The sequence below is a fragment of the Eschscholzia californica genome, unplaced genomic scaffold (assembly GCF_041429995.1).
Source record: "Eschscholzia californica isolate CP2 unplaced genomic scaffold, dmEscCali1.0.p SCAF_2, whole genome shotgun sequence".
Lineage (NCBI taxonomy): Eukaryota > Viridiplantae > Streptophyta > Magnoliopsida > Ranunculales > Papaveraceae > Eschscholzia > Eschscholzia californica.
Genome location: NW_028238309.1, coordinates 26241650 through 26254552, shown reverse-complemented (window position 1 = coordinate 26254552; position 12903 = coordinate 26241650). Strand labels below are relative to the sequence as shown.

Sequence of the window (12903 nt, the reverse complement as noted above, 5' to 3'; positions counted from 1 at the left end):
ATTTTACAACTCCCACTCTAAAAATAATATAACTCTACTAACAATGGTGATGGATAATGATTGTACATAATATGTGAAAGGTACACAATTGTTACTTACTATCAAATAACACAATTGTACATAATGATTTAGTCGAAGTTTTACAAGTTTCTACCCTTCACAAAGTTAAGTTTTGTTGTCAACTACAAACTTACAGTACATTATAAAACTGGCAGTAGATTATACAACGATCAGTACGTTGTGTAATGCCTTGTGTCCAGTATGGTATGTTGTATGTGTATTTGAACAGAAACATTGACAGTAGATCCATCACCATTGTTAGAAGGCGGGAGTAAGAGAAAATCACTTGGCGACCTAGAAAATATACAAAGTTTAGAAATAAGAACGAATCAATTTACACTACATTAAGTTGTGAACCAGACATTTTACAACTCCCACTCTAAAAATAGTATAATAATACCAATTGTGTTATTTGATAGTAACTAACCATTAAGTACCTTTCACATATTGTGTCCTTTGGTTGAAATTGTACATAATGATTTAGTCGAAGTTGTACAAGTTTTTACCCTTCAAAAAGTTTTGTTGTTTACCACAAAACGGACAGTACATTATAGAACTGACAGTACATTATATAACTGGCAGTAGATTATGTAATGCCTTGTGTCCAGTATGGTATATTGTATGTGTATTTGAACGGAAACATTGACAGTAAAGTATAAAACTGACAGTACATTATGTAACTAAAATACCTTTGGTCGAAGTTGTAGAATTTTAAAACCTTAACTTAGTTTTCCGCTCTGGCATAATACAAAACAGAAGTATTTTTTAGTACAACAGAAGTTAATAACATTAACCTGGAACCATATTTAACAACATTTCCACAATTATCAGCCCTCCTTTTTCATCATCTTATTCCAAGCCTTTTGTGACTCCCTTAAAATTTTGTACGTCACCTCCGTTCACATTCTTCTAGCTCTGTCGCTAAAATGTTCGGGTTGCGTGCAACTGTTTGGCATGTTCAAGTCCCGACTGTCTATGAAAATTCTTTCCAGATGCAGCATCACGTAAAGACCGCAGTCTGGTCTGCCGGATAAAAACAAATTTTCATTATACGAAGTTGTAGACATTAGAAGAAGTAAAGAAGAGAATGGAACTTACTCTTTCCCTTGCTCTGGACATTCTTCTTCCCTTAAAAATGGGATCTTTTTCTTCAGTTGTTTTCGTCCGTAGTTCAATTCATTTAACACACCTGCAAGGAGCATTGCAAACTCCCTTGCATTCTTGTTGCACGTTTGAGCCAGCTGTCGATCATTGATTAGAGAATTATAGTGTGTCCAATCATTTTCATGGAACCTATACACTAGAAGCGTCCAGTGGTAACCATAGTATGCATCATCGGTGTATGGTGTGTTAATTGGAACACACAACGCTGAGGTATGGCTTCTGATAAACTGCTCCGTAATTCTGGTCTGTAAATTTGCAGTTATTATCTCGGGGTTGCGTTTCTGGTTGATCAACGTCTGCAAATTACCAATCATACATTTTAACAAATATTTGATAGTAATACAAGTACAAAAAAGTGCGAAGCAATCTTACGTAGAGGATGGCTGACAAGAATATGATCTCTTTGCTTTTGTTAACTGGGTTGCTGTGAAGGTGGTCTGCAAACCAATCGATGATTTGAGAGTCGCACTCTCTATACATCATTAGATCATCTAACTCTTTTCCAGTTAGACGGTGTTCATTATCTTTCTTCCACACCTCCAGTCTGTACCGTACATGTCATAATTTACGAGACATTCAATAATGTACGCAACACATCCAAATGTGTATTAAATTAAAATATTTACAGGAAACTTACTTTTTCCAGCCTCTGTTGCTGAACTCTAGCAGTAGAGGTCTTTCTTTCTGAAGCACATAAGGCCAAAGCCCTCCTATTTTCCAGTCACCTAAGCTCTGTTTGTCTTCTTTGTTCAAATTCATGGTTTGCACAGCCACAATTTCTTTTCCCGTATCTTCCTTGAATGTCGCTTTCCGCACACGTGGGTTTTCCTTCACCCTTCTTATAAGAGAATTCTGAAGAGCCTTTGACCCTGATTCTCCTTTGTTTGCCACTCTCTTTGGAGGGGAAACATTTTTCTTTAGCACTTCTTCGACTGACTCTTTGCCCATTTTGATTATATCTGCAAAATCAGAATTAGGTGGTGTCTGCAAAATTTCTGAAGTATTATGTTTGCTCGTCCCCTCTTCTGGTGGTGTCCAAACCACTATTTGTGTGCAGTCAATTCCCAGATCAAAGCTTGGTTCAGTTAGTTGGTTGTGGCTGATTGTACTACCCTTGTCTTCACTTGCTACATTTATTTAATACAATGTTAGAGATTAGGTTTGTTAAATAATTTATAATCACTATAATAACATAAACTTCATGTATTTGAATCAAAAATATGCGAATCTTACCTTTTAACAAGTGAACTTTATGTTGTAGTTTTAGTGTTTCCTCTCTTTTATGAATCCTCTGAAGCCAAGAGTCATCGTCGCTCGATAAATTAACATCCTTGCCCCAAAGCTCATCTCTCTCATCCTTTCCGTCCTTCTCTTTGTATTTATCTGTTTTTATGTAATCGGGAATTAATATATGTCATTGACTTTTTCAAAATTTACTGGTAAGGAAACAACTGAGGATGCAAGGTAAAATTCCCGATCAGTTAACTCAATCCCAGTACCCTTTTAGTAACATGTTGTTAAACGATATGCAGAATAACATGAATTAAAGTTCTGTAAAAGTAAACATACATTCATAAAAACCTTGACTAAAAGGAAACCACCTAATATGTCATAAAGTACCGTTGTTCAAACCATTTTAATACGATAACCACTAACACTAAACATGTCATAAAACCTCCTATCCTTAGCTACTCTTTAGTACTATTTAACTTTGATTGAAATGAGTTTGACTGTAATCGAGATTAGAGATTTCCTTTTCCTTTGCCGGCATGCTTTTGTTTCTTTGCATCATCCTCTGACTCGGCCGATTCATCATGATCATCTGTTTCACTGTCACTTTCCTCTACTTGACCGTCTTTCACAGTTTCTTCTTCACTTTCAGTTTTGTCTTCATCACTTTCACTACTTTTTCTCCATTTTTTTTCTTTTATTTCACTTTCCTTCTTACCCTCATTTATCTCCATCTGTTCTTCTTCACTACTCTCACTGTCAGTCTCACTCTCACTTATCTGACTTTTTCCTGCCTTATTAACCTCATTTTTCTCCACCTTTGGACCTGTCTCTTCTTCTTCACTACTCTCACTGTCACTTTCACTTTCACTGTGCCTTGCCTGCTTTGTCTCACTTTTCTCCTCTTCTTCTTTACTACTTTCACTTTCACTATCACTTTTACCTTCCTGGTTCCCCTCATTTTTCTCTATCTCCTCTTCTTCTTCTTCTTCTTCTCTACTCCCACTTTCAGTTTCACTTCCTTTTTTATTCCTCTCCTCATCCTTTTTTGTCTCACTTTTATCTTTACCCTCTTCTTCTTTATCAGTTTCACAACTATCAGTTGCACTTCTTTCTTGTTCCTCCTCTTCTACATCTTCCTGTCCTTTATCCTGCTCTTCCCTCCCATCACTCTGACTTACATTTTCTACTTGTTCTTCCTCCCTTGCTGCTTGCGCAGTTACTTCCCCCTCAGGTTCTAGCTGGTCTTGACTTGGACCCCCTTCATATGTTGCTGTTTCCATTCTATCTTTTGATTGCAGCACATCGGAATAAGCTTTTACAGCTGAGTCTCTTTCCGCGCATGCTTTGACCAACTCTTGTCTCAAAAGGGAGATTTCTCTTTCTTGGTTCTCTATTCTTTTCAGCAAATTGGTTAAGCTCTTTGGATTTTCTCCTACCGACAAAATTCTACTTTCAATATCATTTTCTGGCCAGATTCTTCTTTCATATACCTGCAAGATTTTCCATATATCAGAAAGTTACATAACTGACTGTAAATTAGAAAACTGACGGTTAATTACCACACTGACAGTACATTATAAACCTGTTGATACATGAAAACACAGACTGTAAATTTGTTATTACAGTTTATATGTTTCGACTATTAGATGCAGAATTTTACCTGGCCCTCTATAAGATTCTGAAGTTTGTCGTCGAATGTCTTATCGATTTCTTGCAAAGACCATCTCACCAATCGAGGCACTTCATCCTTAACCTTGCTTATTGTATCGTAGCTTAGAGTATGCTCGCAGAACCAGATCTATTCAGAAATAAAATCAATTATATAACCAATAAAATGTCACTGAATATACCAACTGTGGTGAAAAAATCATACTTACTGGAAGGACAATCAGGCATCCAGAAGCTTTGATTGGATTGTGTGGGTGTCAACTGATCCTATCCATCATGTACGCGTGCACTGCTCTTACCCACGATACTTTTTTTATGCTTTCCATCGATTCCAAGCAGTTCAGGAAGACTGGGGGAATGGAGTAACCAGTACTCGAAGCAAACAGTAGATTAGCAGATAGTGATAAGATTACCAGCCTGAATATCCATATCATCCACATCTTCATCGTCTACAGCCTTGGTTAGAGCATCGGATACCTTGTGACATGTCACATAACCCGGTACTTCTCCGAAATATTTGACACAAAAGTCAATCTGCGGTTGCCTTAATACCTTGGTCTTGGGTATCACATCTTCAATTTCCCCCTCCATTGGCAAGCCCAAGATGAGGGCCACATCCTCTGGTGTCACCTGAAGCTCTTTTCCTGCTATTGTGAATCTTTCTGTCTTGGTATTGTAGAGGCTGAGTAATTTGAAAATAGCTTTGTTCAGACGAATCGGGTTTGCCATCTCCAGCTTGTTCTCGTTGAATGCTCTCAATAAGTATTTGAAAGGAGTCTCATCCAACAACTCCTTCTGTCTATCACTCAACTTAAAATATGTTGTCTTCATTTGGTCCCAAATTTTACGTACGGACCACTTGTAAGCCTTTGACAATTTGTTATTCAAATCGTCGGGTCTGTTTTTCAACTCATTAGATAATTGTTGACTTGCTTCTCCTTGAGCTTTTGATTTTGCCTTCTTTTTTCGTAGAGGACCCTGTGGTTCTTGGGTTGATTTCCTCTTTCCCTTGGTATTCTTCACTATTTTTGGTTCCGCTACCTGCGGGAACAAATAAGTTTACAGTAAATTCAAAAACTGACAGTATATTATGTAATTCATTATGTACAGTATGGTATGCTGTGTGTGTTGGAACTAATTTATTTACCGTCAATTATATCACTGACAGTGCATTCTGTAATGTACAGTGTACAGGATGGTAAGCCATATGTGTATTGGAACAAATCAATTTACAGTAAACTATAAAACTGACAGTGCATTATGTAATTTCTAGTACACCATATGGTATGCTTTGTGTGTATTGGAACAAATCAATTTACAGTAAACTATAAAACTGACAATGCATTATGTAATGTCTACTGTACAGTACGGTATGCTTTATGTGTTTTGGAACATATCAATTTACAGTAAACTATAAAACTGACAGTGCATTATGTAATGTCTAGTGTACAGTATGGTATGCTTTGTGTGTTTAGGAACAAATCAATTTACAGTAAACTATAAAACTGACAGTGCATTATGTAATGTCTAGTGTACAGTAAGGTATGCTTTGTGTGTTTTGGAACAAATCAATTCACAGTAAACTATAAAACTCACAGTAAACTATCAATTTACAGTAAACTATAAAACGGACATTTATAAAACTGACAGTGATCTAGACCAAAGCTTTGTCAAACAGTAAAACGAAATACTTTGTGCAGGGGAACTAAAAAGTTTCTAGAGCTCAGAATCATGTACATGAAACTAAAAAGAGTTAGGTTCGTAACCGTAAAATACTTCAAAGCTTTGTCAAATAGAAAAACGAAATACTTTGTGCATGGGAACTAAAAAGTTTCTAGACCACTGGATCATGTACATGAAATTAAAAAGAGTTAGGTTCGTAACCGTAAAACACTTTAAAGATTTTGTCAAATAGTAAAACGAAAGGATTTGTGCATGGGAACTAAAAAGTTTCTAGAGCACTGGATCATGTACATGGAACTAAAAAGAGTGTGCACTTTTGTACCTTCATCTTCTTCCTTGGGCTACTCCTTGTTGGTTGTTGTTCTTTCATCTTCTTTTCTTTAACTGATTTCGATCTCGTCGTTGCTGGTTCATTAGTGATTTTCTTTGGTGAGGTTTTTTTAGTGTTTTTCTTAACCATCTGCAAACAGGAAGTAAAATTTGTAACAGATTTTTCGGAAGATTTAGGGTTTTTCGTCAGATTTAGGGTTTTTCTTCAGATTTTGGGTTTTTCTTTGTAATAAAGGAAACCTACTGTTTTTTTAGAAAACTTACCTTTTTTGAAGAACAATCTTTCACTGATCTCGTTTGTACTAACGAAATGAAGAAGAACCTGAGAGTTTTGAACTGCTTTTTAGAGAGAGAAAGTGAGAGGTGTGCGTTAATGGGGAACGAAGAATCAGGAGTAATGGGAGAGAGAAAAATTTCGATTTCCAAAACTGAACGGCGTGGGATCGAGGTTATGGCGAAGTGATGTTGGCGTAGAGCAGTCATTTCAAATCTGACTGGACGTCAGATTTTGGCAAAAAATTGGTCAATTTCGCGCTCTTTTTTTAATGGCAAATCCGTAATATCTTTAAAAACGAAGGTGTTTTCGTTTTCCAGTTTCAAGGGCTGACACTTTGGACCTGATCCTTAATTCCGGACTGCCTTGGGCCCGGTCCACATTCTTCCCCTGATTTTGGGCCGTTTGCCCAAGGCCATGTTTTATTGAACTTGAAACAAAAGGGACTCAGAAATGTCTATGCTGTTATTTAAAGAAATCATCATATAGTGCTTTATATGATGATTTGAAATGTCTTTAAGACCTAAATATCTTATAAGACAGTAGTTATTGAATTTATTCAATTCATAATGTAATATACCAACGACGTATCCGCCTCATGTAACGAAACAATGACCCTTGAAATCCATATCAAAAAAATATCATAAAGAAATTATTCAAGGAATAATAGTATAGAGTATACAAGAAACAACACCTATCTCTCTCTATCTCTATCTCTATCTCTATCTCATCAAACAATACCCACCATACATCAACTCCAATTCTTTCCCTCTCTAAACATTTCTTCCACTATCTGTATATTCCATATTGTATACATTTACATAAACTCTTCTTCCTCCAAATCCCTCTCTCTAAAACTTAAACTGAAGAGCCACTCTGATTTTACATACTTCCTTATAAGTCTCCCTAGACAAGGGAAGTTTATGTTGAGAATACAAGAATGAGGTTTGCCAAAGTACAAAAACCCAAAATAGGAGTTAGGGATTATAACCATTAAGACCAAGCAGTGACAATGGAAAGAATAAATGAAAAACCTCAAGATAAACTAATCTCACCAACTTTCTCTGAACTCCTTTCTATAACTCTGTAACTCTAAAACTATTGTGTTTTGCTTACTACTAATTGGTATTTCTCTTACTGAATTTTTCAATAGCAAAGGCCGCTTGAGTGATCAATAAACTCGGTCAGGACAAAATTTGAATGGGTTAACGAGATTAACCCGTAAAATTGGATATTGCATTTTAAATTAGATATTTGATCTTCTAAAGACTGTAATGTCTCACCGAAGACTCCAAGAATCGATTGTCAGGGCATATCATCTCTTTTACTCTTCTACCCTCCTTGTAAATCTTGAATGTTGGAAGTACTCTTACATTCTCTAGTTTTGCTACTCCCGGGCTTTTTTCGACATCAACCTACAACCATATTGACCAACCAATTTAATTTTCGTATTTATCATAGCTTTAACTAATACATGCAGAGCCAGAAATGCCGAAGAAAGTGAAGCTATTGCTGTTCTTACTAGCATTCAATGGGCAGTACATAATAACTACAAATCCATCTACGTGGAAAGTGATAATTTAGCTCTTATCAGTCGCCTCCAAGACTCAAGCAAAAATATTCAGTGACAATCTCATTCACACATCATCAGCATTAGAAAGCTTCTTCCTCAACTCCACAACATTAAATTCACTTATATCTCAAGAAGGTGCAACTCTCCAGCTGATAAATTGGCTAAATGGGAAAGAAATAATAGTTGTAATATCTTTTACTGTCATCCTACTTTTCTATCGCAATTATATTGTAATAGTACTCTTATTATCTAATATAAAAGCATTTGCAACAAAAAAAAAAAACAATTTAATTTTCGCCTCAATTTCCTTTCAAATGCATAGAGATTTGCTGTTTTTCCTTTTATCTCAAGTTTTTTCTATAGTCGAGAAACTTCAAATAGCAATAAACAAAAGGGTCAGGGTCAATACCTTGAGAAAATTCACAGATGGATATCGACCACATAATGAGTCCACAAATGGAGATATTCTCTCACATTGCTTGTTTGAACCTGACTTAAAATGAACTACTGAAACACCTAAGTTCAAGTCAAATGCAGATTTCAGTTAGCTTATATAAACTGGATTACTAACATGAATACACATATATAAGAATTAGTTGAGCAAGTAGACTCACTTGGTGAAGATATCACTGCTCTAAACTGATCCAAATCTGATATTTCCTCTACTTCCCCACCGAATTTCATATTATATACATCCTCTCCACGCGATTTCTTTAAGGCGACTTGTGCATGGAATAGCGCTTCTGCTACTTCATTATCTCCATCAAGTTGCTTTCTCAAGAGCTCATAATCCCTTACAGATTCAACCCATCGTTCTAGCTACAATAAATGAACCACAAAAATTACCACATTAGATAGTTTTCGCAGATAACTTGTTCGAAATAGAACACACAGAAGTGAAACAATTGGCAGAAAAAACGAAAAAACAGAAGATGGAAACCTATAATTCACCTTGCCATTAGATGCAGCCCGACGAAGAAGGGCTTTAGCATAATTGGGTTGGAATTTAAGAGCTAGATTACAATCTTCAACAGATTTTTCCCATTGACCAAGCTTAGACCAGCAAGCCGCTCGATTGCAATAGAGAACGGAGTTGGTAGGATCGAACTTAAGGCCTTCTCCGTAAGCCGAGCAAGCTTCAGAAAACTTGCCAGATTTGAAAAGATCATTGCCATGGGAACGAGCTCTAACCACCAATCTTACATGCTTTAGCAACATTGTTACTTCAATATTTCTTGGGTCGATCTGTCCGGCCTTTTCAGCAGCTGCAACTGCATTCTCAAACCTGCAAGACATTCATCATCTACTCCCACTCATCCATAAAACTCCATAGCTATATCTCTTTCAGAATTATATATATACAGAGAGAGAGAGAGAGAGATGAGAGTTCACCTTCCGAGTGCCATATCGACTTGGGCTCGGACAAAAAATACATAACATTCAGAGAGCATCCCAAAGATCAATGTCTGCGAGAACAAGATCGGTAATGCATCAAGTTTGGGTATTTTCGATAGACTGGTATCGGCTTCTTCAAGTTGATGGAGCTTCAATAAGGCTTCTGTTCTGCACGCAAATAGCTGTGAATGCAACTCAATTCAAACTAAATTCATGGATCAGAAAGAAAAATTAAACAAACTACGAAGCTTCGATAAAGGGGTATACCTGAGGAGAAGAATCGGCCCCACCAATAATAGCAGCATCACTTTCCATCAATGCGCTCTTCCAATCACCGATTTTTCTAGCATTTGAGCATTTACAAAAATGTCTCTCCACGGAATCTAACTTTTTCAACTCGGATGAATCTGGTTTTTGCCCGGGACAACAAAGGTGCTTTCGAGCAATTTCGACTTGCCCTAACCTGTCGAAAAACAGGTTAATTGAATGAATCTAATGGAAGGTCCCCAATCAATTATTAGAAGAAAAATAACAATCAATACTAAACCCTTCATCACGCAAAATAAATAACCATTTTTATTCACTAAAAAATGAACTCTAGAGAGATGATTTCAACAGAGAGAAACAGGTATTGAACTTTTACTACAAACTCACCGCAAAAGCAAAGAACCTAATCTTTGATGAGCCCTAAAATACCCAGGATCTAATCTAATTGCTTCTTCACATTCTTTCACTGCTTCACCTAATCTTCCAAGTCCAGTTAATGCCGCTGCTCTGTTACTATGACATGCTGCATTTTCCGGCGAAATCGAAATCGCTCGTTCATATAAACGTAATGCCTCTGTGAAATGCCCCTTTTTGTATTCCTCATTACCTGCCCTTTTCACTTCTTCAAAAGTAGACATTGATTTCTTAATCCCCATTGATTCCCCACCACCACTTCCACCGGATTTGCCCACAACCCCACCTCTAATTATACTTCCTATCCCGTAATTTCCTGTTCCTAATCCTAAAACATCACTTCTTGATGAACTTTTACATGCAATTCCTGTTCTGGGTATCTTTCCAGAGGGACAAATATTTCCTGTTGGAAGGGCATTTCCAGTCAGAGAATTTGCAGAACTTCCACCACCACCACTTCCACCACCGCCACCACTACTATTACTACTAGCACCACCAGGGCCCCTATAGAGTAGTGGGCCATTTTCTGAATAAGATCTAATATGACTCAACTTATGATTAGGAGTACTAACAGGAACAGATCGGAAACTTGCGGTAGCTGTAGGACTATTTTCGCTTGATACAGAAAGCTCACCTGAATGATTATTTCCGCCATTTCCACCACCAGATCTTCTAGAAACTGTATTAATGTGAGTGTTCACAGTTTTACCAGAAATAGAACCAGAAGAACTAGAACTACTGCTTGAAGATGTGATTCCACTACCACTACCAGAATGACGAGTTCTTAATGGGGAAACAGGGGAACCCAGATTGAATTCTTTGAAATCTGGTTTCTTGTTAACATAACTAAACCTTCGAAACCGATCTGTTAATGAATTTTCAATCCCTAATTCAGATACAGGTTTCCCTGATTCAGACATTACACAAAGAATTGGAATTGAACGATACACAATGATTTAAATTTGAGTTTTGGGTATTTGTTATTTAATGTTAAACTTCCTCAAATTTTCATTTTGATTTGATTTCAACAAGTTTTGTTGATCAACTTATAAAACCCACCAAGAATTAAATGATGAAGAGAAATAGGTTGGTAGAAGATATGTAATTGACAGATTGGAGAAAGTATGGAAGCAAAAGAAAGGGGAGAGAAAGAGATGGGGATCTCGTGCTTTAAAAGGGGTTGAAGCAAGGAACCAATGTGAGAAGTCTATCAAATTAGAAAGAAAAATTAAACAAAAGAGAAGAAGAGGAAGAAGAAGAAAGCTTCTCTTTTTCTCTCCTTCCTTTCTTTAACCTGCTGCTTCGCGAAAGAGGTCTCTCTTCTCTCTCTCTCTCTCTCTCTCTCTCTGTCTCTCTCCCTCTCTCAAGTCTCTCTGTCTCTCTCTACACGCTGCCAATCTCCACAAGTCTACGACCCCCCTTCTCTCGTCACAGTCGGCTTTTGGTTTAATTTTTGGGAGATTTGGTAAATGCCCCCACTAATTTAACAATATTAGGACTTCACCCCTAAAAACATTATTATTCAGGCGTTAACTCCCATTGGTCCTTTTTTCCGTCAAAATCTCGTTATGTAGTGAGCATGCGAGTCACGTGCTTGTCATCGGACGAAAAACCCCCAATATAATCTGACGGTCGGTGGAGGCACACATGATGAACGACCAAGATTTAATCCGAAATGATGAAGAGAATTTTTTGTCAAATTTTCCCTCCCCCCAACTTTCTCCAACGGTAAAAATCTTTCTTTATAAAAACCCTAGTTACCATCTTATCTTCATTTCGAATTCTTTGGAAAACTTTGGGATTAGGTGCAATTGTGCAATTGGTAGTCCACTAACTAAAACCGACGGGAGGAGGTTCAAAACCAGCTTCAGGTTCTCAAGTATATCAAATCTGATAGATTTTCGAATGAGGGGGCCTTTACTAAATAGCATATTTACAGTGAGGTGTTTTCCCTAACTTAAGTTGTTACTGTTTATGTAGGCAATGCAGTGCCAGATATGTGAGATGGCGGGTCATGAGGCATTGAATTGTCCTTTCTTGTATTCATCATGCACAAAAGGAAGTAGCAATGGTATTCGAAAAGTAATGGTGTCGAGTACTTCGAAAAACCCGGGGAGAAAATATTTGAGGTGTCAATACCTCAAATGTGATAGTTTTCAGTGGCTCGATGATGCAAAAAAGCTAGTTGAAACTCAACGTGTAAGGCAACATCGAATTAAGGGATGCTATGGTTGCGGTGAGGTAGGTCATTGTTGAAAGAAAATTTGTGATAAGACATTTAGAATTCTGAAATTTAATATCACCTTATACATATTCATGAGACTTATGAGCATTTAGTATTTGCATTTGTATGTTTCACATATTGTTTGCAGGTTATATGTATCCATTATCAAAGTCCATAGTACTCATCGGTATCTAGGATTGATACGAGGGAGATGGAATACTTCTAGGACATCAATATAAATCAATTCGTAGTTTTATCGACTTTGAGAATCGTCGATATGGAAACTGTAGCATAACATACTCTCATAAAAAAGGAGTGGCTTATCTCAGTCATCGGAGTGGCAGTCTCTAGTATGCGGTGTTGGCACACTTAGGCGGGTCGAACAGGGTCACCATAATGAAATACGTCGTAAATGGTCACATAGACGTATGGTTCATTACATCGATTCCAGAAATGAGTACACTGTCACTAGATGAATAGTGACAGAGCTATTATAGTCTAGTATTGGCTATGGGAGTGTCCCCTTAGGCAGCATTAACTTAAGTGATCAACCCCGGGGTGTGAAAACGCATGTGTCTCTTCATGAAATAAGATCTAAGTAGTTATATGCTGGTTACT

General features: G+C 37.1%; 1 protein-coding gene across 5 annotated transcripts; it reads right to left on the bottom strand.

Annotated features, from left to right (window-relative positions):
- Nucleotides 1-7030: 7030 nt before the first annotated feature.
- LOC147557155 (TPR repeat-containing thioredoxin TTL1-like) lies at nucleotides 7031-11523 on the bottom strand. 5 transcript variants are annotated; one of them, XM_086658146.1, is made up of 8 exons: nucleotides 11449-11523; nucleotides 10035-11399; nucleotides 9648-9843; nucleotides 9378-9562; nucleotides 8937-9270; nucleotides 8600-8804; nucleotides 8395-8501; nucleotides 7031-7827 (listed from the first exon to the last, which is right to left on the bottom strand). In XM_086658146.1, the coding sequence occupies exons 2-8, from the start codon at nucleotides 10979-10981 to the stop codon at nucleotides 7675-7677; spliced, it is 2127 nt and encodes a 708-aa protein (XP_086514272.1). In that variant the 5' UTR covers nucleotides 10982-11399; nucleotides 11449-11523; the 3' UTR covers nucleotides 7031-7674. The 5 variants fall into 5 exon arrangements, 4 of the variants coding, with proteins under 4 accessions (XP_086514272.1, XP_086514274.1, XP_086514271.1 ...); XM_086658148.1 differs by having other exon boundaries at nucleotides 8395-8492; XR_015233871.1 differs by having other exon boundaries at nucleotides 7031-8085; nucleotides 8128-8501; nucleotides 10035-11481.
- Between the last annotated feature and the right edge of the window lie 1380 nt (nucleotides 11524-12903).

Bases quoted from the DNA above. Each gene is read 5' to 3' on its own strand.
- LOC147557155 (XM_086658146.1), bottom strand. From the start codon at position 10,981: ATGTCTGAATCAGGGAAACCTGTATCTGAATTAGGGATTGAAAATTCA. The intron at 9,271-9,377 runs GTGAACTCTCAT...AATGTCTTGCAG, and splicing joins GTCGATATGGCACTCGGAAG to GTTTGAGAATGCAGTTGCAG. The intron at 8,502-8,599 runs GTGAGTCTACTT...ACTTGAACTTAG, and splicing joins AGCAGTGATATCTTCACCAA to GTGTTTCAGTAGTTCATTTT.